General features: G+C 40.1%; 1 protein-coding gene across 1 annotated transcript in view; it reads right to left on the bottom strand.

Annotated features, from left to right (window-relative positions):
* cntn6 (contactin 6) overlaps window positions 1–25,381 on the bottom strand; it is a 109,905-nt gene that overhangs the window by 8,894 nt on the left and 75,630 nt on the right. The window contains exons 10-19 of the mRNA XM_028576694.1: window positions 24,662–24,791; window positions 24,191–24,341; window positions 18,015–18,142; window positions 17,256–17,428; window positions 14,986–15,103; window positions 10,595–10,753; window positions 8,219–8,368; window positions 7,569–7,639; window positions 6,915–7,149; window positions 6,683–6,798 (exon numbers count right to left, since the gene is read on the bottom strand). Of these exons, the coding sequence (XP_028432495.1) occupies window positions 6,683–6,798; window positions 6,915–7,149; window positions 7,569–7,639; window positions 8,219–8,368; window positions 10,595–10,753; window positions 14,986–15,103; window positions 17,256–17,428; window positions 18,015–18,142; window positions 24,191–24,341; window positions 24,662–24,791 (1,431 nt within the window). The remainder of the gene's footprint in view (window positions 1–6,682; window positions 6,799–6,914; window positions 7,150–7,568; window positions 7,640–8,218; window positions 8,369–10,594; window positions 10,754–14,985; window positions 15,104–17,255; window positions 17,429–18,014; window positions 18,143–24,190; window positions 24,342–24,661; window positions 24,792–25,381) is intronic.

The following is a 25,381-nucleotide window of genomic DNA, read 5'->3' as shown; positions in this document are numbered from 1 at the left end:
TACCAGCAGTTTTCTACATCAGCAGTTTAATTATATGCAGTTTTACTGGCACTTCAGAAAATACCTAAAATACCTGAGCAGAAGATGTTTAGAGTTTTTAATGCTACCTCAATATAAACACACACTTTAAGAGGGATGAAAGAGAGGGATCTAAAAAGACTTAAACTGTCTTGCTGCATCTTAAAGTCTTACAGAGACAGTGGCAGTAAAGTGCATCATACCACCAGTGTTTGAACTGAATGTTTGTGTGTGGGGGAACACAGATATTTAAATACTGTTTTTATATAGCCAGCTTCAATGTTTGTATTGAACCTGGTGGAGACAATTTTAAAAGAGGGTGACTTAGCCTATACAATAGCATTAAACAGTAGGGTATCAGTGTATGTACATTTTCAGTAAATGACCTCATTTGCTGATGCTTTATTCATGTTATCTGAACTGTGCACTGGACTGTCCTGCCATAAACCTGCTGACAGCAGAGCTCACTGTCCACATGAAGGCTGAATGTACCAAACATATGATGGTCATGAAATCAAAATGTGTCTGATTTGGGAAATTCTTCCAGAAAAGTTGTAAGATGTAGAAAACTGAAGCTGTTCTGTTGTCTCCCGTAACAATTCTTATATTGTAAAGGAAATTGACCGTTTGTTAAACCCCTTCCAAAAACGTTGATTGTTCATCAACCGTAGCCTAGCAACTGTAACTATGGACGGCAGGCTTGTCAAGTTATGGATTTCTCTAAATGCAGAAGCAGAGTGCAACTTTTTCTATATCTGAAAACTACAAGAAACAAAGTATACGGAATGGATTAAACAGTGGCTTAATCTGCTCTGACAAAAGCTTGTGGTGGAAGTTTTTCTTGAAGCAACAGGGTTAGTGATATTCATGATAAAATCAAAACGAATAACGACTGTTTGAGAATTAAACCAAAGTTTGGTCTTTGAGTATTTATTTACATTTGGAAATGGAGAAACACAGTTTCAAAGGTACACGCAGCACAACTGAAAATGTCTTTCTAACCTAAAGTCTAAACATCCAAACATCATATAGTAAAAACCTCTGTTAAGCCACCCCTCTAAATGTATCTTCTAGGACGGCCATAGTTGATCACATTTCCCCTCTGCTCCTGTTCTTTTCATTAGCCTAAACAACAGTTTTATCTCAGGAGACAGAGTTCTCACTGTCGTAAACAGTCATCGGCCTTCTCCACTTATATCTAAGCAAAAAGACAACAATGTGAGGAGCTTCAGGTTAGTAAAACTAAGTAACTCTCTAGGCTATAGTTGACGGCTGTAGCTGTTTCCCCTCTGATGCTTTAAAAGTCTACAGGAAGGAACAGGATTTTGTGGAGGTTTAAAACAATCTTTAAACAAATGGTTAAAATCATTAATCAATAATTGTTAAAATAAAATTTGCCACCACAAGCTGTTAACGTAAGCATGCCAAAATCTTTTTTTGTGCCAGTAATTTATGTTGTAAACATGAAATGTTGGTATGTTACAATTAAATGATAGTAATATTTAAAAAAATGTGTATGTTTCACTGCATGAAAAGTGGGATTTTTGTCTGTATGCGGCACTGTAGATTGTCGTGGAACTTCAGGTTTACGACTGCACACGGCAATTTACAGGCAACACCGAAAACTGCCGTAAATTGTCGGAAATTGACGTGGGCCTTGCTTGGCAGTTGTCCCCCCATGACCCCCCCTCCCTCTAATTCTAGGTGAGGCTTTCACATGTAAATGAAAATGCTGTGAGCTATACAAATGCAAATCATGGTAGCAGCAGGGGGAGTTTTTCCCCAGGTGACATTTTTCTAAAAGGTATTAACTTAATTTTACGAAAATCTCTTAAAATAGATCAGACGTAGTACAGCCTAATTGTAGACTCTAATTAATAACAATGAAATGCTGCGTTCTTGACTTTACACCAAGTTTTTGTTGGTCAATGGTGCGATCACTTTCTGCTGCCTCAATTAGCAATATGCACCTGAACACACCACCCTGTAAGACCAGCATGCCCATGGGTGCAAAGATGGGTGACGTGGGCACTGGATGGGAAATTGACAACAGCGTCGGTCTTAAACTAGCAAAGACACTGGCGTCGGGCTTTGTGCTACGCTGCGCCAGGTACAAGATAGAGCCCTTAGTTATCTTCCAGCATTTGAGGAATGGCAAATAATGAAGCTGCTGTGCCAAAAGGTTGGGTGAAGTGGGAGATAAATTGAATGGCATGGTGATGAGTCATTATCCTCTCAGCTACATTAGGTCTCTCATACCTTTTAAACAGCTCTTCCACTCAAAGTGGTATCTGACAACAATGCCACTGAGTATATTATTGTTGTTGTGGTGGTGCAGTTACTGGAGGTAAGACGTGACTGCAGGGCACCTCAAATCTACAGGTTAATGTAAATGGTGTGGTTTTGCTTAATAAAGTATTTGAGTTTAAAGATACTTTTCCTCATCTGCTATCGGGGTGGTTTACATGTCGCGATCACACCACCACTCCTCACCTACTTGTCTTCAGCAACAGGGTCAGACTGACACTTGAACGGGAAGTTGTCATCTTCTAACACATCAAGCAGACATGTCGGAGGACACTTCACTGAAATCAGAAGGAACTGCTACCAATACCAAACTGTTTGTTGGACAGCACACATGGAGAGCCCTTTTTAGGATTGATCTACCCTGCTGGGACAGATAAGCAGAGTCTTACGAGAGCTCTCCAGGCTCTTTACTCCACAGCTGGCTGCAGAGAGGATTTTTTTCAGTTCTGACTGCAGTATTGTTTCCAGTTATCAACCTGATTTTTTATTTGTTCCTTTAATCGATCCTTTTTAAATAAATACATACTGTACAGGTTTTGAGAGTGATTGTCTAATCCAGGGGTCGGCAACCTTAGGCACGCGTGCCACCATGGGCACGCGGGACTTTAACCAATGGCACGCTGGCAATATGTGTGCAAGAGAGTTATTGATGTGTTGAAATCATGGTTGAAATGCTGAAGCACTCTCCCATCCACATGCCAAATTACAACGTTCACAGTTGCCGACCTCATAGATGCCGATACCGTGGGTGCTCCGGAGCTTGAGCACCCACGAAAAATACTGAGCACCCACGTGTGCCAGACTGCCAGTTCATTTTTACATTAATTTAATATTAAACATTACAGGTGGTGCTAAGTGGAGCGTCTGTCAGGAAGCTGATTCAACTTCTCATCTCCAATCATCTGTGTTCGGGGGCTGTCCTGAGTTGAAAGCTAGCTTACTTTACGGCGTGTGTGTTCGTGTCGGCCGCTGTCCATTTCCTAAGGTTCTGAAATGCAAACATTGTTGACTACTTTTTTTTTTTAAACTGTGTGCGCGTGTGAGCACCCACGGAGGAAAACATAAATCGGCGCCTGTGCGCGACCTGTTATTTACGGTAGTTTGATTGACTCATATCTCTGACTGGGAACAATACAAAGAGGATTACCAACGGCCGCTGGGGCAGATGAACTAACGCTAGTCTCGTTACTGTAAGGAGGCTACAATTAAACCTTCGTGAGTTAAAAGCCAATACTTATCAGTTCACTCACCTGTGTAGACCGGCATCAACATGGAGAAAGCGATCTGCTCTGTCTGCTCAGTCCACTCTTGTCCACCGCGCTGTTTTACGCAAACACAGCTCTACTCTGCAAATAGCTAATTTTTACAAAACAAGCTAAAAGAAAAGCTGTCGGTTTGTAGTTTATTTTTCTTAGTTTGCAGGGAATCTTGAAATTTGGACAAATTCTTATAAACTTAAGCTGTCTGAAGAAACCATCCTCTCCGCTGGAGCGGTAAATATGGATGCATTATTAGACCAAAACAAATACATGTGGCTACTTAATATGCACGTGAATGACGCAATCGTTATGGTCGTGTTCTTCATTCTTGATAATGATGCTGGTTGTGTTATTATTATTTTGCCACAGCATCGTTTCATTGAAAATGAGGCATACAGGACCTGCTTATCAGTCCATTCATCATTAAAGCTGGGCTTTTCCACAACTTTTCACTTCAGGCTTTTTGACAGTGATATTTTTGTCAGCCCATTTTCCACCAATCAAGACTGCATACTAAAACCATGTTTCCATAATAATAATATACAATAATAATAATAATTACAAGGTCCTGATTATTACAGATTCCCTGGATATTACATTTTGATGTGATGTCATAAAAAAAATGAATGTTAACATGGCACACTAATAAACAAGAAATTTTGAAAAGGGCACTTCATATCAAAAAGGTTGCCGACCCCTGGTCTAATCTAAACAAAAAAAACTTTTGTTCTAAAAGGAACATAGAACATCCATCATAAGAACAAAACTAAAAGGGCACAAACATCTGTTTGATAAAATGCAACCACACAACACCACATGTTGTCTTTTCTCCCATGGCTCAAGTGCCGCATAAAACATACTCAGAGAGCATGCATCCTGAAGACATTGTTTCACAGTGTCTGTGTTAGAGATCAGAGAAATCAGTTGGTGCAAATCATTTCTCCAGAAACAAATTAGTTGCAACTGGTTCTAAATAGGGATCACTTCTTGATTCCCAACACTAAATACCTCTGAGAGTGTATGGACATGGCATTTGGAAGCAACTACCAAAGGAGGCTATTTTTGGAGTTCTTCCAGAGGACTACGTACAGATACAACAGTTTGTAGTCCAGTTATTTTCTGGGATTAGGGAAAGCAGGTATAATTTTCTCAAGTGCTAAGCCACTGTGTTACTTGTAACGAATTGTACAGAGACAGTTCTGCATTTTACTGTAAGTAGCTCCTAGAACTAGTCCCATCAAGCTGTCGATTTACCCCAATATACACATTTGTTCTCATGTGTCAGTGATACCCCAGGAGAGGAAGTTCCTTCACTTTACCTTTCATAGAATAACCTACATAAACAACAGGTTAGTGTTTGGCAATCCTGTAGCCCCATCAGCCCTTTTAATAGTGTGCAGATATAACATTAGAGCCACTGCAGTCTTCTCCTACGTAGATTTCATCATTCTAATAGCACAGCACAGGGAGTGGCACATGCTAATGTTGCTCCGTGTGTCTGGATATTTAAAAAACGTGAATATGTACACAGCTGTCTGCTCACACGTTTGCCATATCAGCTTAAAATGTGATAACATGTCGCTTTTGTGTTTACAGCTTGTTTCCAAAGTCCCCGAAAGTGGCCATCAGTTATTGCTGGTATAAGTGGCAGTGTACCTGGTGACCATTCCCCTGACAGCTCGAAGCTTAATGAGTGCTCTTGAGGAATGATGAAGTCTTCATGTCAGGAACAACTTTAGGATATGTGGGGAACCTGTTCTTATGGGAAAACAAAACTATCTATGGACAGATTTGTTGGTGAAAAATGACTGCTGTAGCCTGCAGAGTTGGGCATAAACGGGCTGAATCAGTCCTTGCATTCAACTGCATTACTGTACATTATATATAATAAGTATATATGTATAAAAGTATTTACTACAGGCTAGTTGAAGGTATTGATACGGAGGCCTATCGTTTACTTACACACTCCATACCTTTAGTTCTTCTTCACAGCCCAATTAACTGAATCAATAGTTGAAACTGAGTGATGTCTCCTCCATTAAAGCAGTGTAACATATTCCATGTGTGATTTAATGTTGAACTCTTTGTATAAGCAACAACTGTTAAGTTCTGAAACTAATTGCCTAACTAAATATGAAATAAGTCACTTTTCTAAAAGCAGACCCAACATCTGTTCATCGAGAATATATTTGATAACTAGAAGGGCTCTCTGAGAGTGCAGACCTCCGTCAAGGCATGCCCAATTACTGTATATGTGCAGTTGCTTAATGACCTAAATTATAAACCAAAGTGAAACATAACTGATTGTAGTAGCACCGTGAAGTACACTCGTTGGCACTGTGCCCAGCCTCTGCAATTGAAATGATCCACTGAAACATGATTTGAGAGTCAATTTAGGCTAAAATTAAATACATTAGAGTATGTCACAAAAACCCAGTGGACTTGTTTAGTAAAAGTTTGTCATTGTGTGAATTGGAATTAATATCTAGTACCCAGATAATGATATATTTAATATTTTTCAAGATTTGAACCATGTAAAAATACAATTTAATTTTTTTTTATAGTAGTTTAGTTTCCCCATTTCAACATGAATATTCATGTAAACATTACTCAGCTTCCTGTCTTTTAACAATGTGTGTACCAAACACCGGCAATGGCCTCAAAGCTTCTCAGCAGAGGTCAGGCACCTGGGCATGCCCTACCATATACAATATCTGGGGTTTAGGAGAGAATGTTATTTTTTTCTAGGTTTTCCACAGCTAAATCCCAGGAGAGTGTTTGTTGTACAGGACAGTGATGCATGATGTTCACACTTTCTCTTATTTTTTTATTATTGGGAATAGAAGCTCCCAGACAGCCTTGGTAGTGAGGTCTTTTGGAGACTGGAACAGCTGCCAACAGACCTATTCATTCTCTAGATCAGCCCGTGAAAAATCTGCTGCTCCAACACATGCAGTATATTTCCATGTTGTCACCACCGGCGGTTCTATTCAAATGAACGCCAGCTTATTGTACTGTCAGTCATTTTGGGATTAATGTCTACCCCTTGTTTGAAATATTCCTTGCGGTACTATTATTTCAACTTTTCTTTTTCATACCTCATATGCAATAATCTTCTCACTGCTGGACCCGGGGGGAATTGGTTCCCAGTACACTTCGATCTCAGTGGCTGATACAGCACGGGCCCAAACTCTTGATGGCGCCTCAGAGGGCTCTAAATAGAAAAGATCATGAATTATGCATGTTTGCAATTAAGAGTAGGCTACATTTCTTGAATTAACATGACCAACTTTATTTCTGTTTACAGCATGTGCAGGTGAACACGCTCACCTTCTTCTGCAGAAAACACTTTGACAACGCGGCTGAAAGGCCCCTCTCCCATGCTGTTGTAGACTCCCACTTTCACTTCAAACTGGGACAGGGGTGCTATGCTGTCATTTCTGTAAATATATCTCGATGCATCAGGTGATGCCAGCACTGTCTGGATCCAGGTGCTGCTGCCAAGTGGGCGGAAAGCCACAACATAGCCAAAGTCCTCTCCGCTCTGCTGTTCCTCCGGAACTGGCTGAGATAGGGACAGAAAAGTCACACCTTTGAGCCAAACAACTGTGAGCAGAAATTTAATTAGGGAGTTGTAAAACAAAGTAAAGTAGAAATAGTGTTTTATGTCTCACAAATGCACCAATACAGCATCTTTCTGCACATTGAACCACGTCCAAGAAATATAAAGTTGTCACCTTATTCTAGATTTACACATATGGAATGTGCACTAGCTCTGTATCTTCATTTTGATTTACACAACAGGGGGAGTCAGAAGGCAGCAAATCAGAAGAGCTCTGCCTTTAATTAAAAGCCATTCCACTGAAGCCAGGCCACTGCAGACACACTAACTGCCAGAAGTCCATTCTCGTCAAAAAGATTAAAAAAATATTTAAAAAAAAGCCACAATGAATGCCCACACAGAAATGCCTGTGATCCTCTTACCTCCCACATGATAACAAGTTCTCCACGAGCTCCTCCACCACCACTCACATTAATTGGTGCAACCTTGGGAACTAAACAGGAACAAAGAAAAAGAAAATCATTCCTGTGTTTGGACTGTTATGTCTCAGGCAGGTGCTGAGGATTCTGTTAAACCACACAGCTTTGAATGAGGTGGTAACAGTCACTATGTAGAGCTTCTTATTTACATAAAACAGGTTAATCACACAGCAGAGGAATTTAGTCAACGTCATTAGCCGAGTATGGGATGTCAGCTCCATGTGTGAGGCACAACGGGAATCTTGTTCCCTTGTGATTCAACCAGCGGGATGGAATTACTCAGCTAACCAGCTCAAAATAGACACTTTCATGTCGATGCCTCATGTACACATAGGCCAACCTTTCAGTTAATGCAACTATTAATCATGTTCCAGAGTGCTGACATACAGAAGCTCAGTGTTGAGCCTTAAATCTTTAAAAGTGTAATTCAATGTCCACTTCTGTTGCATATGTATCGGCAAATAGCACTGGAAACGAACAACAGATTTGAAATCAGCAACATCACAGGGTGCCCATACGGAAACGGTTAAATTACATTTCCCAAGTGGGACTGATTAATTTGTTATGAAGAGAAACAACAAATTGAGGAATACCTGCTGCTTCGGTTCGAATCTGTTTTGATGGCGTGCTGGGTTCTCCAACACCAACACTGTTGATTGCCACCACCCTGAATTCATAATCCACCCAGGGGTTCAAATCTTTCACTGTTGCATGCGTCATCTGTCCAGGCACAGAATCAGGAACTAGGATTAAAGAATTTAGAATTGAGATGTGTTTTTTATTTGTTTGTTTTTTATGTTTTACTGAGGCACATTTCACAATTTGTCTCCAACAAATATAAAAACATTGCACAAACCAGTGAAGTACATCAAAATGAAATGGTGACATTTGGAAACATTTTAATATTATTCCGATTACAGGATGTTCGGTATTCTACAGATGCTGCTATTAATGTGGAAATTGCACAGCAATGTCTGCATGTCATAATGCAATTTAAAGTCATAAATGCAAGGATTGTGTTAGTTAATTGGAAATGATTGATTCTGTAATTCAGTCATTGCTTTAAAGTGCTCATATTATGCTAATTTTCAGGTGCATAATTGTATTTAGAGGTTGTACCAGAATAGGTTTATGTGGTTTAATTTACAAAAAAACATACCATATATTTGTTGTACTGCACATTGCTGCAGCCCCTCTTTTCACCCTATTTGTTGAGCTTTCCGTTTTAGCTACCGAGTGAGGCGTCTCGCTTCTGTTCCATCTTTGTTGGGAGTCGCACATGCTCAGTACCTAAGTAAGGACTACTAGCCAGTCAGAAGCAGAGTATGAGGGCGTGCCATGCTAGCAGCTAGGCGAGCATTATAACGTGTGTTACAAAGTGATGAGCGTTTGTCACGGAAGTAAAGGCTGGACTACAATAGACAGTTTGTGAACAGTGTTTTCTGTTAGAGATGGTAAGTCCCTTTGGGGTGGACTTATATATAACACAATAAAGGAGAGGGGAACAGCCAAAAAATGCATAATATGAGCACTTTGTCATCTACTTATGACTGTCAGCTGTTGTGTAATGTATGTTACTACCTGCGTAATGACCTCTGTGGTGCTAAAGGGAACTGTCTAAAATTTGAACTTTTGAACAGAAAGGCTGTGTTACATACTTGGAGTGTGCCAGGCAGGGAGGACCTAACACAATATGCTTTTTGGTTGCATTATGGAACTATGGAAAAAAACTCCCACACTCTGCTCTTGATATAGCATCACCTTTTATTTACAAAAACTAACGTTTCGGTCCCTCTGGACCTTTATCAAGAATATCCTTGCATTATGGGAAATAGAGGATCGAGTGTTTCGGGAGCTTAACCCATATTAGGTACTAAAAGTCAGGATATCTCTTCCTTTGCTGTTTAGGCCATTTTAAGTCCCCCCTAACAACACTGCAATGCTAAATTACTGGAGGACCCTTAAAGGGACCCTTGTAATCCAAATGTTTGCTCATTATACGTGTCTGTATAAAGCTGGTGCATTTTAATTAGGTTTTTAAACTGTTAAATATCTTGATTGTCCTTGAAAATCCAGTATCAGTTAATTGGAACATGCTGCATGTTACACTAAAAACACACCACAAACAGTTGCAGCAAAGTGCCACTCAAGGAAATAATTATTTTTTTCTGTGACGTGTTCATGTGTTTCAAGCATGAAGAAATGACTTGTAAACATAGGTCAACATGTCACAGGAGCAGTGTTGGGAAAGTTCACTTTCTACATGAACTAGTTCAAAGTTCAGTTCACAAATTTTAAAATGAACTATTTCAGTTCATAGTTCATACTTCAAAATTTTGAACTTAGTTCACCGTTCCAAAAATGAACTATTAGTTCATAGTTCTTTTTTTCCATATGTGGCTGCGAGCTATTATTTTTCAAAATTATTGCCACAGGTGTTTTTTCCGCTACATATTAAGGCCTGTTTACGGTGTGTTTTAGCCAGGTTTTGGCCTGGAAGGCTCTATAGAAATCTGGCACCCTAATGAACAAAGTTAAACTGAGAGAGCGTGCCGTTCACAGACACCAGAATGAACGAGTTCAGAGTAACGTTCATCAGGCAGTAATACGGTACGTTCAATTAATGTTCGCCCCAAATATGAACGAGTTCATGAACTATTGTTCAATGAACGCCTTCAGGCACAACACTGCACAGGAGACACAGGACTACTGTTACCGATTGGATGCGGGTATTTTCTGGCCGCACTTTGCCACAAAAATTTTAAAGTTATTCACAACTTTAACAATGGGACCGTCATTTTCCTTCCATCCCTTTCCTTTTCATTTGATTTTGTCTATTGGCCGCTAACTACATAGAAAGTATTTGAAAAAGAGAAAGAGAGTAAAGTCTAAAATGACCATAGACTCACACAGTACAGTATAATTCCTGGGTACTGACTTACATTAAATTGAAAATAAGGAGCTGTTACCTGTTCTCACAGTCTGCCAGCCGATAGAGAAGGGGGTCCTGGCCTGTACCATGTACATGGTAACAGGACTGTGGTTGTCAGGTCCAGAGCCCCAGGACAGTTGCACAGTGGTGTCAGTAATGCCAGTCACCACCAGGCTCTCTGGGGCACCAGGAGGTCCTGCAATACCCAGAAACAAGGACAGACACCTGCATCAGCCACAGCAGCCAGATCTCAAAGACTCAGAAGTGATTCAAAACTCAGCTTAACAACCTCAAATTCAGGGCTAGTGGAGATATAATAGGTTCTATTGGGAGTGTCAGTCTAATCAATACACTGAATAGTGCACTTCCCTCATGTTAGGCCATCTACTGTATGAGTTTACTTATATATAAGGCCAGTGAGTTTCAATTTAAGTTTAACTAAATTCCAATTTCAGCTTTAAAGATCCTATGACGTGCTGCTTTTTGGATGCTTTTATATAGGCCTTAGTGGTCCCCTAATACTATAGGCCTCAGTGGTCCCCTAATATTGTATCTGAAGTCTCTTTCCCGAAATTCAGCCTTGGTGCAGAGTACAGCCACTAGAGCCAGTCCCTAAATGAGCTTTCCTTAGTATGTGCCATTTCTGTGTCTGTAGCTATTGAGGAGGAGAGAGGGGGGGCAAGGTGGAGGGTGGGGGTGTGGCCTTGACCAACTGCCATGCTTCACTCGTTTGAAAGCCATGATGTCTCTCTCTTTCTCATGGACGGGCCAAATTCTCTGGGCGGGCAAAACAGAGAAAGGGGAGGTAACCTTTCCCCTTATGACGTCATAAAGGGAAGAGTCCAGATCGGCCCATCTGAGCTTTCATTTTATCAAAGGCAGAGATACCCAGGGCTCGGTTTACACCTATCACCATTTCTAGCCACTGGGGGACCATAGGCAGGCTGGGGGAACGCATATTAATGTTAAAAAACCTCATAAAGTAAAACTTTCATGACACGGGACCTTTAAAATATCCCCATGCTTGAACTGTAATATAACATTATCACATACCTGGTAATGAAAAAAAAGATTTTTAAACTATGAAAAGAATTATGCTCAGGTGAATCATGAAGTATTATCAAGTGAGAGGAACTATTTCTGGAGACATTGCGCCTTCACCAAAAAAAAAAACTGACCACAACTGCCCAAACTGACTTACCAAGTGGAGAGAAATCTTTACTCAACAATAGTATGAGAGACCAGTCTAAGGATTTAGAAAACAAGGCAGGATTTTCAATTGGGATCTCATTGAAATTAGGGAAACCAGCAACACAAGATCAAACAAACAGGCAGGGACTTGGGTAACTCACATGAGATTTCCTGCTAAGCCCACAAATCTGTAAAAGTAGCACTGAGCCCTCAGCGGGACTACCTGCTGCTGAAAGAAGATCACTGGGTATCAACAATGCTTGGTTTCCGATTATGCATAGAGAAACAGACAATCCGTGTGTAAATGCTGCATCGTCTGACTTTAGCTGCTGACACTTGATGTCAGGCTTTGCCAATCTGAACCTCCCAGACAGCGGTATTATTTCCTCTCCATTTGGTTATCCATTTCAATCATGGAAGACAAGTTGCAATTGGCACAGCTGTTTACAGTAAAGTGGGATCAGGCTAATAGTGTGACTTGCTAAGAAACGGAAAATTATTCATCACCACACCCCTCCAATTTATATTCCATGACCTTTTTGGAGCATACTGTAGTGCACTGAGCCTTCATTAATGAAAACAGCAGGTGTCCTTGTATATGGAAGTCGTCTTTGCTGTCACAACCTCCCACTTTCAGGACTTGTCTTTGTGAGTTACCTAAAGTATTTTATCAGGCATTACATCCTACCATGTAACTTTTAATTGTAGATGTAGATCTAAAGAGCTCCAATCTCCAAATTCCCAAGAAAAGAAGACATCGGCATAGCGGCAACTTTTTATTAGAATTTCTCACTACCATTTAAATGCAAAAATAGTTAAACATTCTATCAGTAATGATCCATTTTTAATTAAAAATGTATAGTCAGGGTGCGATTTCCCAGAGGAAAGCGTGGGTTTTCTCCCTTTCTGCTCTATATATCCCTGCCTCTGCTGAATTATTTTATTTTTATCCCCAGTGGGGACAAAATGTATCCCCCCCTCAAAGGGATCAATGCTACTTCACCAAAAGACCATTATATACCTAAAATAAAAACTCTACGGATCTACACGATTCACATGGATGACAGATTCAAAATGGCGAATTTTGCCAAAAGGTGACAAGTTTGCATTTTTTTTTTGCAATTTAGTCTAACAGACTGTGCCTTGCACTATTGTGGGAGGTGTTCCCCTAAAATGCATCGTCTGTCTGACCCAATGTAGGCCCTGCTGCTCTATCAGTAAACTAGGCTATCATTTTGCATTTGAGCTAACACAGAATAGAGAAAACTAAATAGCCACGCTGAGAAGATAATCATGACGCAAAACCATCTGACATGTGTGAAAGCAAGACTGTGATGTGTGTTTGTTAACTCCCACAGCACCAAGAAGGTGTTTGGGTTGTGCCCGACACAGATAAGACCCATAATATATATTATTTTAGAATCAACACCATGGATAAAAAAAAAAACTTTAACTGAATTTCCAAAGAATTTGCAAAAGAAAATGTGATTTAAAGTGCATTTCAATCCACTGCTCTTATGTGAATATTAGGAGTTGGAGACATCAAGATAACCAGTTGTTGGCATCAATCCTCCAACCAGATGCTATTAAACCATGGTAGAAGAAGAGGGTGCAACGATGATGTGATTATATGAGCACGAGTCAAACATCAAACAGTGGAAAATCATTTCGGACATGTAATGGAAATATGGCATTTCTGTTTGTTTCATATAGATTTGAAGAACGCTCCAGTCTCGTCATCGCTCTGTAGAGATCGGCTCTGAAGGTTGATCTCTTCAGTGTAATGGAAGCTTCAGTGGGTGTTGAAGTCACATGCTTCAAGTATGTCAGGATTTATTCACTAAGTCTGTTTCACATTTGGCTTTTATCGATACACCAACTTTTCCACCTTAACCAAGCTTGAAAGGTCTTTGTGGTATATAGACTAAACGAAGTGACAGCTGTTATAAATAATGTTTAACAAGTAATAGGTCAATTATAACCTTTTTGAGCGAGGATTACATTATAGTCATTAGTGACTATATACTTTGCACATCTACAACATGAGACAGGTGTGTCGGAGGGGCATCAGCAGGTCAAAAATTGCTAAGAAATCTCCTGCACACTGTCTAACTTGCAAAAACCTATATAAAGTAGGCAACTTTTCAGTACTAGACCATCTTCAGGCAAAATGGACAATTGAATGAAATTTATCTTAATTAATGATGCTTAGCACATCAACCTAAAGCCCTTTTTATGGTTGTGCGTAGAATCGACGGCGTACCCCCGCAGACCCCTCTGCGTCTACGCCGGACCCTACACCATAGCCTGACGTGTGCACCTCTCGAAAAATGTAACTACGCATCGCAGCGATGCACTGCGTCGCTCGGCCGTGGCTTGGCAGCGTTCCATTTCCCCCGACTCATTTCCTGGTTCTCCTTCCCCATAAACAACATGAAATCGAGGAGAGGGTTAACTTTTCCTGCTAAAGATGTCTCACCGTGGTCAGAAAGCACAGGGGAGACACTTTGTTTCTCTCACTATGACTCTAGAGTCAGTACTCGCACCGAAACTAATCGCTGTCATTCTTTCACTTCCCTCTCTACCACACACTCCCCACACACACTCACACACACACACACACACACACACACACACACACACACACACACACACACACACACACACACACACACACACACACACACACACACATGCCAGCTCGATGCACACACCAGCGCACAAGTAGAAACACCAGGCCACTTACGTAGGCTACAGCGAAAGCTCTGCGTGCAGCCTCCGCAGGACCATAAAACGGCCTTTACAGTAAGTATGTGTGTAAAGTTATTTAAGATCCCCCAATGTCAACATCGAAGATGTCCTTCACAGAATATGAGGTGTTAAATTTTTGGAAAACCTACTTTAGAAAGCGTTTTGATTCTTGCATGAAGCTGGTCTCTAATCTTATTGGATAGCCCTGAAGCTTTAAGTTAAGTGTAATGATCATGGAGCCCAAGGGTAAAAAGAGAATAATTTGTTTAAAAACTTTCGTGGTTGTCAATCTGAAAGTCTATTAGGTAATTTTTCTCTGAAAACTGACATCTTGGTGATACAGTTCTTGTCTAACAGCAGTGACATGTGTGTGTCATACTATAATGAAACACAAACACACACACACACACACAAAACAAGACATTGAAAACCTCCGTAGAGCCCCACAAAATGACAAGCGCTGTAAGAAAGGAGGAAGAGGCATACCTCTGACAATTAAGTCTGCTGCTGCCGAGACAGTGTCAACTTCAGTGTGTACCATACACACATACTTCCCACAATGCTTTAGTTGAATGTTCCTCACCATCAGGTCACCGGCAAATCCCTAATGACAAAGAACACATTTGTAGAAAAGTCTTGCAGAGGAACAAAAACACCAAAAGTAGCAGTCACACACACAAAAAAAACAGAAAAAGAAAAAGAATGGAAATCCTCAGAACACGTTCAATTTCTTTCTCAGTCATATGCAGTATATTCTCTACAAAGGAATTTTGGAAGAATTCACCTAGAAAAAAAAGATGAGACATGACAGCAGAACAAAGTAATTCTGCTTCACATTGTAAGAAAGGCTACAAAAATGAAAGTGTTTTTCTTTGGACACGTGTTTGTTGTATTTATACTTTACCCTTATGGCTCACATGAATGACTCTTACTGTTAAGTGCAAAAAAGCGACACTAACAATTTGTTAGTGTTGCTTTTTTATGGACTTATATTACGGCCATTAGTCAAGAGCGCATTATTTCAATTTGAGAGCATTTCTCACTGATATTACGTTAAGATTTCTTGCTCTCACACTCAAATAGTCACTGCTCGTGCTTAGATTTGCTCTGCTTGTGCTCAAACTTTCTGCTTAGACTCAGATATGTTGTTGTTTGGACAGATTTTCTGCTCTCAGCTTTGAACCTTCTCCTCGCACTCAGGTTGATTCTGCTCGCTTGCAAATTTCCTGCTATCGGATCTCTCCTACGCGCTTGGATTTTTTTGTGTTATAACCCTGCCAAAAGTCAACAACCAATAGAATGCCAGCTGTAGTGTTGACCAATGAAATGATCCCTGCCCCGTTGAGGGTGCGTTCACTTTACGTTAGAAGCCTGCACTGTAACCGATAACTGTAACCAAGTTTATATATCCCTGCGCCGTTCATTGCTTTATTATAAGTATATGTCAACAATGTGCACAGAATGGTCGACGCACTTTCACCTGCACCCATCAGGAAACGGGAGAAAGCTTTGAAGTGGGACATATCAAGTTATGTCCACATCTACGAGGGTGAGTAACATAACTTAAGCACCTAGCTAGCTAGCTAGCATATGGCGCTAGCATATAGCCTAGCTTGATGTCCATAAACAAATAAATTTTCTTTATTGTATAGCTAGATTGAACGACATATGACGGACTGTATGTGTATATGTGATGACCTCACTTTGTATTTTTTCCTTGTTTGGTTAACCATGTTCCTGGGATTTGGCTGATTTCATGTTAGAGCCAGTAGTAGAACCTAAACTGTAATATAACTGAAAGAACACAAGAAACTGGATTGTTTGTGTCAGTTTTTGCATCACTGTTGTGTTGTTCATCAGAATTTAGTCTTCATCCCCTTCTTATTCACTTTGTTCACTTTCTTGCCAAAATTCCATGAGAAGATTGATACCACTCTCATGTCTGTGTGATATAGAGCTAGAGCCAGGAGGCAGTTAGCCTAGCTTAGCATAGAGACTGGAGGTCTGCTATTATTTCTTAGCAAACAGCCAGATGCAGTGACTTTCCTGCACTGCTGTGGGTAAACTTGCAATGACATGTGTCATGACACTGCAAATACAGTATGTGGGCTGTGGGCTTTCTATGTACACAACACAACAACAACGAGTGGGGGCATTTTGACAAATTTTTAACTCCCTCTAAATCCAAATTGTCAGTTGACATTTTTACATTACTTTTTGTGCTGGTCCCCAAGGATCAATAAAGTATCTATCTATATCCCTTTTTGTTTGTTTATTTGGATATACCGTCTTAATAAGTGAGCCTTAGAGTTGTTAGCAGGCATTTTGAACTTTTGATTTCAATCTTTATGCTAAGATAGGCTAACTGCCTCCTGGCCCTAGTTAATGCACAGATATGAGAGTGGTATTGAGCTTCTCATCAAACTCTGAGAGAGAAAGCAGATTGTCCAAAAATGTCAAACTATTCCTTTAAGATGATGTACATCTCTGGTTCTGTGTAATGCTAGTAATCATCAGTAATGCTTTACTATCATTGAATAGCTGAAGTGGGTCTACTAGTAGTAGTAGTACTAGTAGTTTATCTTTAATCAAGGTTTTTGATGAAAAAATGTGATGGTTGAGAAGCATTCAAATTCAATGCACACTGACATTTTATATGAATATCATAGACTATCATGTAGGTCAAATCCTTGGTGGTGATTTTCTTTGCCTGAAATCACAAAGAATAGTTTTCATCCATATTATACAGTACGTACCCCTCCAATCATCTCAAAGTGCTCCTGCCTGCTGAAATCAATGGCTTTCCCGTTGAAAAACCACTTGAAGATGGGACTCGGGGACGAATCACTAGACACCTCGCATGGCAGCACAAGGCTCTGTCCCACGGTGGCGTCCAAACTCAGGGGTGGGACTGTAATCTTGGTAGGCTCTACGCAATTATGGAAGCAAAAATGGAGAATTATTTGTTATTTTATGCGGCACTGTATGTCTATAAAATTCCAGAAAAATGAAGAAAGTAATAAAGCTTAATTTACCCAGAACAGTGAGACAGATTCTGCTCTATCAGTGTAATTAAGTGACCTTAAATAACTTCACTTAGGAACTGAATGCCTCTCATAACTCAGTAATGAATAATTAAACACACTGCAATCACAATGTCAACTAGAAAGTGAAAGAAGAGTCTCTCTTTATAATCATCATTATTTAAAAACCCAAATCTGAAAATGCCACGCTAGCTCTTTTTAAATTAAATGCTAGTGACAAAATATTCCTCACTTACAGCTATAGACGGCGGTGGTTTGCCTTACTCTGCTACATGAACAATAACTCACAGCTGACAAAACCATAGATGACTTATACATCTGTCAAACCGGCGGGAACATAAACCGCCTATATTTTTCATTATCAATTTCATGCTTGAGCTAGTATTTTCTTCCCTTAACAAAAGTTTAAACCCTTGGTTTAAAAGGTACAGTAGTGAAAACCTGTGGAGAAAAAAAAAGAAGAAGAAATACCTTTCACAACCAGTGTCCCTGTGCTGCTGGATGTTCCAAAACGGTTTCTGGCCAAACATGTGTACCTGCCTCCATCAGATTTGGAGGTGTTGGTGATACGTAGAGTCCCATCCTCCATTATGATCTGTCTAAGGAGAGGGACAAAACTGAAACAACCCATCATAAGTTCCCCAATTCATTAGTTTTTAATTGAATGAAAAGTCATGATAAGAATCGAGTTAGAAACTACTTCCTGGCTGAGATGTGGCGTCATTTCTCAAGCCATTTGAATTTTTTTTTTTTCCCCATTAAATCATTTTGAATGAAGGCTTTAGAATATATTCCAAAAGTCTATTTGCACGCCTCAGAAGATAACAATTAACTTAGCTGAAGCAGAACAGATTTGCTGTAGGTCAGCATAGTATTGACAGCACACTAGCTTAAATGCACATATTAATTGGATACACAACAGGCCACCAGGGCTGGGCAGGACAGTGAAAGGGAGAGGAGACCAGCACTGGAGAAAGGCAATTTGAATGGGATCTTTGCCTGCTGCCTTATCGCTCTACAACACGTGGAGATAGTATCAGCATCCTATAAGCCATTTCTGAATAGTAATAACATGAAGACATAAAGAAGCATCTCACTTGAAAAAAAAAAAGGTCTCATGGGAGAAATAAAGTGGGAGTCTGATGAGAGCGCTTGAAAGAAACTAAAACAACAATTACACAAAGGAATTTTGACCCCATTGTTGTCTGGTTGTAACAGCTTGTGACTTACTTTCATGAACTACATGTCCCTTTGTTGTAATATTCTCTAGTGAAAATGTGGCCAATTAAATGAGATTTTCTGAAAGTGTGAAAATATAAATATTTATACTCCAGGGTGTAGATTAAATAAAAAAAGAAATAAAAAAATATGTACATACATACAAAATAAATGTTATGTTGGCACTAGTCTCGCTTTGCCAGACCTTCCTCCACAGCACTGAGGAGGAGGGTCTGGCGAGTCCACACAGCACTCCGGGATGGGAGAAAAACGTGCTCTGGTTTATTGGCATTTCTTTAAACCAATCACAATCGCCTTGGGCGGTGCTAGGCACCGGGAAAAGCTGCAGCGCTGCGGTGAAATAGCCTTGGGAAAGAACTTGTTTTGGTGGAACGTGCAAGATCAAAAGTTTTTTTTAGTCGTGCAACAGAAAACTCAGATTGGACAGGTAGTCTAGCTAGCTGTCTGGATTTACCCTGCAGAGATCTGAGAAAAGGTTAACCACCCGGTGCCCGGATAGATCAGTTGGTAGAGCAGTCACCCATATATAGAGGTTTACTCCTCGATGCAGTGGGCCCGGGTTTGACTCTGACCTGCAGCCCTCTGCTGCATGTCATTCCCCCCTCTCTCTCCTTTCATGTCTTCAGCTTTCCTGTCAAATAAAGGCCTAAAAATGCCCCAAGAAATAATCTTAAAAAAAAAACAAATGCCAAACCAAATGAAGCACAAAAAAACGGTTATGTTGCCAAAATGAGTGAAATCTGGCTGAATTTACAGCAGCAACGGAGCAATGCCGGAAGTGGAATGTCGTGGACATTAACACTAACCCCTCTTAAAATATTTTTCATTTCTTATGCTCTCTGAGAGAAAGTGCTCTGTGCTTGACTGTTTGTTTTTGACTGATTATCCTAATTTTTTTAAGGATAATATTAATTGTAAATAAAACTATTACAGGAAAAACTGTGTTGGCAGGACCTTCGTTCTGCACTAGTGTTAGTAATGCAGGCATTCCTTTCCTTACAGCGCCTACAGTCTTTACCAATAAGTAGGGCAGCCTGCATGTAGCCTGAGAGGCAGGGCGAAAAAAGTCTCCCTAATGTTCATTAAGCTCATTGCTTCCAGCCGTATATATATGTATGGCTTAATGATGGAAGGCGTCTTAGATGAGTATATTATCTCATTCGGACTATGGTAGCAGGAGAATGAGACGCTGTTCAGAGAGAATTTATATAAATATACAGTTTTTATGGTGCCTTGGTTCTACACGGACAAGTTGGAAAGAATGTAAACATATGCATAAATGAGGCGGATAATGCCCTCCTGTTGTGACCTTTGGATTGAGTAAATCAAACAGAAATACTGTGAGCAGCCAGCACAAAAATCAAACAATTTTACAATGGCTAAACATTGGAATAAATATGTATTCACTCGGGCCGAGCTGAGACCCAGAGAGCATGTCTAACACAGGGGCTTTGCGCTGATTTATTGACAAAAATATCAAACACTGACTGATGGAGGCGCACTGAGAACATGACCTAATGGGCAGTGAGCTGCAAAACAAATAGAAACGTGAAGAACTATCTGCTTTGTAGACAAACCGTCCGTTATGCTGGGAATTTCTATTCTTGTCCTAATGCGCTGCCTGGGTAATTTTTCTCACGACTAGCCCATGGGGAACTTGATTACTAAAAAATCCCAATGGTCACATGTTGAGGCAGTTCCAGTGAGTTACACAGAGTCTATGGAGATATGGCTTTACATATTGATCTGAGCCAGAGCCAAAAATAAAATGACAAAGGAAAAAAACAGCAAGAGAGCAGATATAGACTTTATCTGACACATAAGCAGCATGCATGGCCGGCATGCTGCTCATGTGTTAATGTGATTAAAACTACAAAATTAGAGTGCTATACAGTGTTGAATATATACATTTAACAGCACTCTGGCCAGATTGTAACGACTATTTCTCCCTTTTCTGCAAACTTTTTAGCATCTCAGGTTTGACCCTTGATAGATAGAGACAATTTGACTCTCAAACCACTGTACTGACATTGTTGTTGTGATCTGAAGAAAGTTAAGTGAAAGGCAATTGCTGGTTACATCAGATAGTGGTTTTCCAAAGAGAGTGGACAGCTCTTACAAAATACAGGAGCGAGAGGAGGAAAATCCTTCAAAATGAATGAGCATGAACTGTATTAACCAAAAAGATTATTATTGTACACTTTGCTTAGGACTTCTGCCAGCGAAATTAAGTAAGCTGCTAAGGTTTATCTTCCTGTATTCACATTGGGGAGTCACATTAATACATTCCTACTAAACCTTTAAGACTCAACAAGTTTTTGCGCTAAAGAAAGAAAGTCAGTCAAATAACCTGTGCCCTGGATACAGCTGTTTAAGGCAAGGACTTCCCTATTTGAAACTATTTCTAGTGAAACAAATTTTAGTAAGACAGTACAAACATCCTTCTATGAATCCCAACACTCAGCTCAATTTGGTGAAAAATCCTGTCTGGAGTTTAATTGACAAAAGGCTAGCACTACATCACACAAACTTAAGGCCTCCTGCACACTGGCTGCGTGGCGTGAACGTGTCAGCTGCGTGGCGTTTTTATTTCGGCTCCCATGTTAACAGGTTGGAGCACGCTGCCTGTGTGACGCGCACTAGAGGATGGATACCTGAACCGAGACAGATATTTAGAAATGATGTTCGGCTCCGGGTCGGGCTCGGTCACATCAGCGCGATAAGGCATTGAACATTTTAAATTTAAAAAAGCTTATTATTTAGGAGCGCGCCTGTGTTAACGTGCGCTTGTTGATCCGTGTGCGCTGATGTGCTCATCTGTTGACATTTCCGAATGCCTTCCTACAAAGGTACATGTGTTATTAGTATGAGGAAAAAACGAGCTTTTAACTGCGTGCTAGAAATAGGACCGACGCCTAATTTTCACACGACACACAAGCGTGCTGGAAGCGTTTCCAAGTAAAATAGAATACTAAAACATGTTTATATGTCATTTTGACACAAATACATTAAATAAATGACATTTTGATGTTTGAAAGTCTCTAGGTGTTGACATAAATGCAGATAATTTAAAAAAAATATAATAAATAATTATCGATTTTCAAAATCTGTCAATACAGAACAAAATATTCTGTAGCCTATTTTGCCGTCAATACTGCCAACGTTGTCTTTGCTGTAATCAGATCAGTATATATTCATGTTTATGTTTATGGTAAACATCCATGTGTACAGACAAGGCTAGCAGCAGCGCCGCGTCAGACACGTTTCTGGTGTGTAAAGACACAAAACATAGAAAATGCCACGCAACTGACACGCAACAGAAATGCCACGATCACGCCACGCAGCCAGTGTGCGGGACACCAAAACCAAATTTTTCTAGTACTGAAAACAAAAAAGAATGCTCTACCCTATCAAATGCTTGTGTTAAATCTCTCCCTAACCATAAACCCTGAGTATTTGCCATGTGTCTGACTGTGTCCTTGATTGTGAGAGTATTGATTCTACAATGTCCCTGTCCGGTATGCTATACAGTAGGCCTGTGTGTGATCTATGATGGAAGCTACAACTGCTTTATATTTAATAAACTCATTGGCCTATAGTTGTCTGTAGGTTGTTTCTGTCGCCCTTGTTTTTATAGAAAATTTTAATGACTCCTTCTGAAAAGGAAGCCGGAATATTTTGCACACGCTCCATATTTTTAAACAGAAACAAGAAAATTGGAACCAAATGGTCCTTAAAAGCACCATATTATAGCAAAATATTGTTTTTCTGTTGGAGTTTGTATGACAAATAAAGCTCTCTGGGAAACTTTGTATGAAAGAAGGAACATCAATTCATAGTGCTATACAAATAACGCTTGCCTTAAATTATACATTTAGAAACAGCTAATTGGTCGAAAAAAAGTACAGGTTTCAGACAAGACAGAGAGACAGATGGAAATCAGTCTGCATTGTTCCTCTTGCCCTCTTTATTTCAAAAGTCTCCCTATGGGAAGTTGTTGTAAGTCACTAAAGTTGCTGCCTGAACAGAACAAGGTAGCTCTCAGAGAAAATTGATGCTATTAAGTTAATTATACTGCTTGAGAATGACAAGGCTTTCGGATGCTGTATACACAAAAGATTTGCATGCTTTCAATCGTGTGTCTGATACTGTGTACGGCACGCATACTGAAAAACGGTCTAAAAGGCAGGCCAGGTTACAGTCTTTTCTCCCTTTATGAAATTAAATAAATGCTCAAATTTAGCAGTTACCCAGCCCAGCCCTTGTTTTTCTAACCCTACATCAACATTTACCTCCCCTAACTCCTTCACAGAACATTTAATGGAAGCAGCTCTCATACTGTGCTTGAACTCTGTTGGTTCTTATTCTGTGTATTAGGGTCCACTAAGGCTGAGTGCAACAACAAACTTGTTTCTTTTAGCTCGCGGGTGTTGCCTCAGACCCTAAATCATGACATGATGTGGCCAGTCATGTAGCCTGACAGAGTTTCACTGAAGGATGTGGTAAGATCGTTTTACTTTATGGCTTTCACAGAGAGAGATCGTCCCTGCAGGATCTCTGTTCTACATCCAGCACTTCGACTGCCTTGAAGAGCTGTGAAACCGCGGGACACTTTGAAGTTTCAAACAGCTAAATCATATTGCACTCTTTATCTTGTGCCTCAAAAAAGTAGGGGTAGAGTAGGGGTTATGTCCTCATTCTTACATCCAGTAAAAAGACAAAACTGAAAACAGAAAACCAACATCTTTTTCTATGCGAAGAATAAGGTGTCTATCTAAAAAAACTAAAGAGAAATCTTTCTTGGACCGTGCGAGGCTGTGGTATGCAACATTGACTTAAACACGTCTGAATGAAAATGACAACATCAGCAAACCCTTTAACAGAGAGATCTTCAACAGGGGGTCCGTGACCCCTAGGGGGTCCTCAGAGTTACTGCAGGAGGGCCGCCAAAACATTGTTTATTATGTATATTATTTGAAATTTTGTTTGTTTTTTAAATTAAAACATGTCTGAAAATATACGTTCCCATGAATCCAACATATTATAAGCAAAGATGAATCTGCCTATTCATACAAAAAAACAAACACTGATGATTCGCTTACTAAGTAAGTTGCCATTATAGTAGCCATCCACAGATTAAGTTTACTTTAAAGCTTTAGGACTTACTTTTCCGTGCATGCGTATGTTTAACATTAAAAAATGATGTTTAAATAATATATTATATCCATGTATCCATTTTCATCTATCCCAGTTTAATATGCAACTACATTGTTATACAATATTTGTAGTAGGGGGTCCCTGCTCGGTCTCTCTTTCAGCTAAGGGGTCCTTGGCCTAGAAAATGTTGAAGACCCCTGCTTTAACAGATGCCATCGTTAGCATGAGCAGCGGTGCGTACAATACCCTACCTCTTGCCGTCCTTCAGGAGTTCGTCCTCTTTCCACCAGGAGATCGTGGCCCTCGGGGAAGCGTGGGGGCGACACTCCAAGACCACCTCGCCCCCCCTTTGGATCACTGTGGACTTCTTCACGGGCCGCCGGCTGAAGTCCGGCGGGGAGGCTGAGGAACAGACACGTGTTAGGGCCATTTGTTTCGCTTTGCGAGACATCCGTGCATCAGCAAAAACGTCTAGTGCATCACCAGCAATTATGGGAATTATATTTCACCACCAGACTGGCTCTTTGTATGACAGAATTATGGAAATGAAAGAGCAAGGCCATTGCTCAGCAAGGAGGTAGTTCAGCCTCTTCTTATTTATTTATCAACTTTCAGATAGAAAGCACTTTCATTCCAACACAATGAACATAAAGTACCATACAGCTTAGCCTTGCCTCTACATTGTATCACTGTAAATAATACAGGGCAAACTAACTTCTTACCTACAACCTTGAGCTCAGCGCTGGCATAGACAGCTCCATGTTCACTCTCTGCAACACACTGATACATCCCAGCATCCGACAGACTAATCCCAGTTATGGTCAGTCTACCAGCTTCCACATGGATCCTCCCCTGCAAATTACGCCAGCTTTATAATGTTTGACAACATATTTGACTGCTTTATTTGTATTTCTTTTGCAAAGATTATCATCATCAACTTGTACTTAGATCATCAGAGGTGCAATTGAGGGCAAGCCCTCATTTTCTATGTAGCCAAGATTACAGAAAATAAATCCACAATAGAATTTAGAACACAATACACAATGTAAAATACAACAACCGGAGCAGAAAGAAGGACACGCAAGTCACTAAAAACAATTATGTGAAATCAAGGACATAATCAAATAAATAAAAAGAAAATCAAGATCATTTAAATTCAGTGTTTCCCACACATTGCGTTATTCATTTTTTTGCCTTTCTGCCGGTGATACGGGGCAACCCCCAACCACAAATTCCTTTCTAATCTGTGGGAAAGACTGAAATTACTAAAAACCAATTACAACCAGAAACAGGACTATTCAGCAGCATTGCTCTACATTGCCTATATGTCGAGAAGAAAGACATGAATAAGATGAATGCAAGCTTTTTGGATCATTTTCTGCCTTATTAGGTTTCTTGGGTTTTCAATTCAGCATTCGCTATGAGTGAGGAAGAGTTGTTAC

The sequence above is a fragment of the Perca flavescens genome, chromosome 4, assembly GCF_004354835.1.
Source record: "Perca flavescens isolate YP-PL-M2 chromosome 4, PFLA_1.0, whole genome shotgun sequence".
NCBI lineage: Eukaryota > Metazoa > Chordata > Actinopteri > Perciformes > Percidae > Perca > Perca flavescens.
The sequence above is the reverse complement of the archived record's forward strand: the minus strand, read 5'-3'. Positions and strand labels throughout refer to the sequence as shown.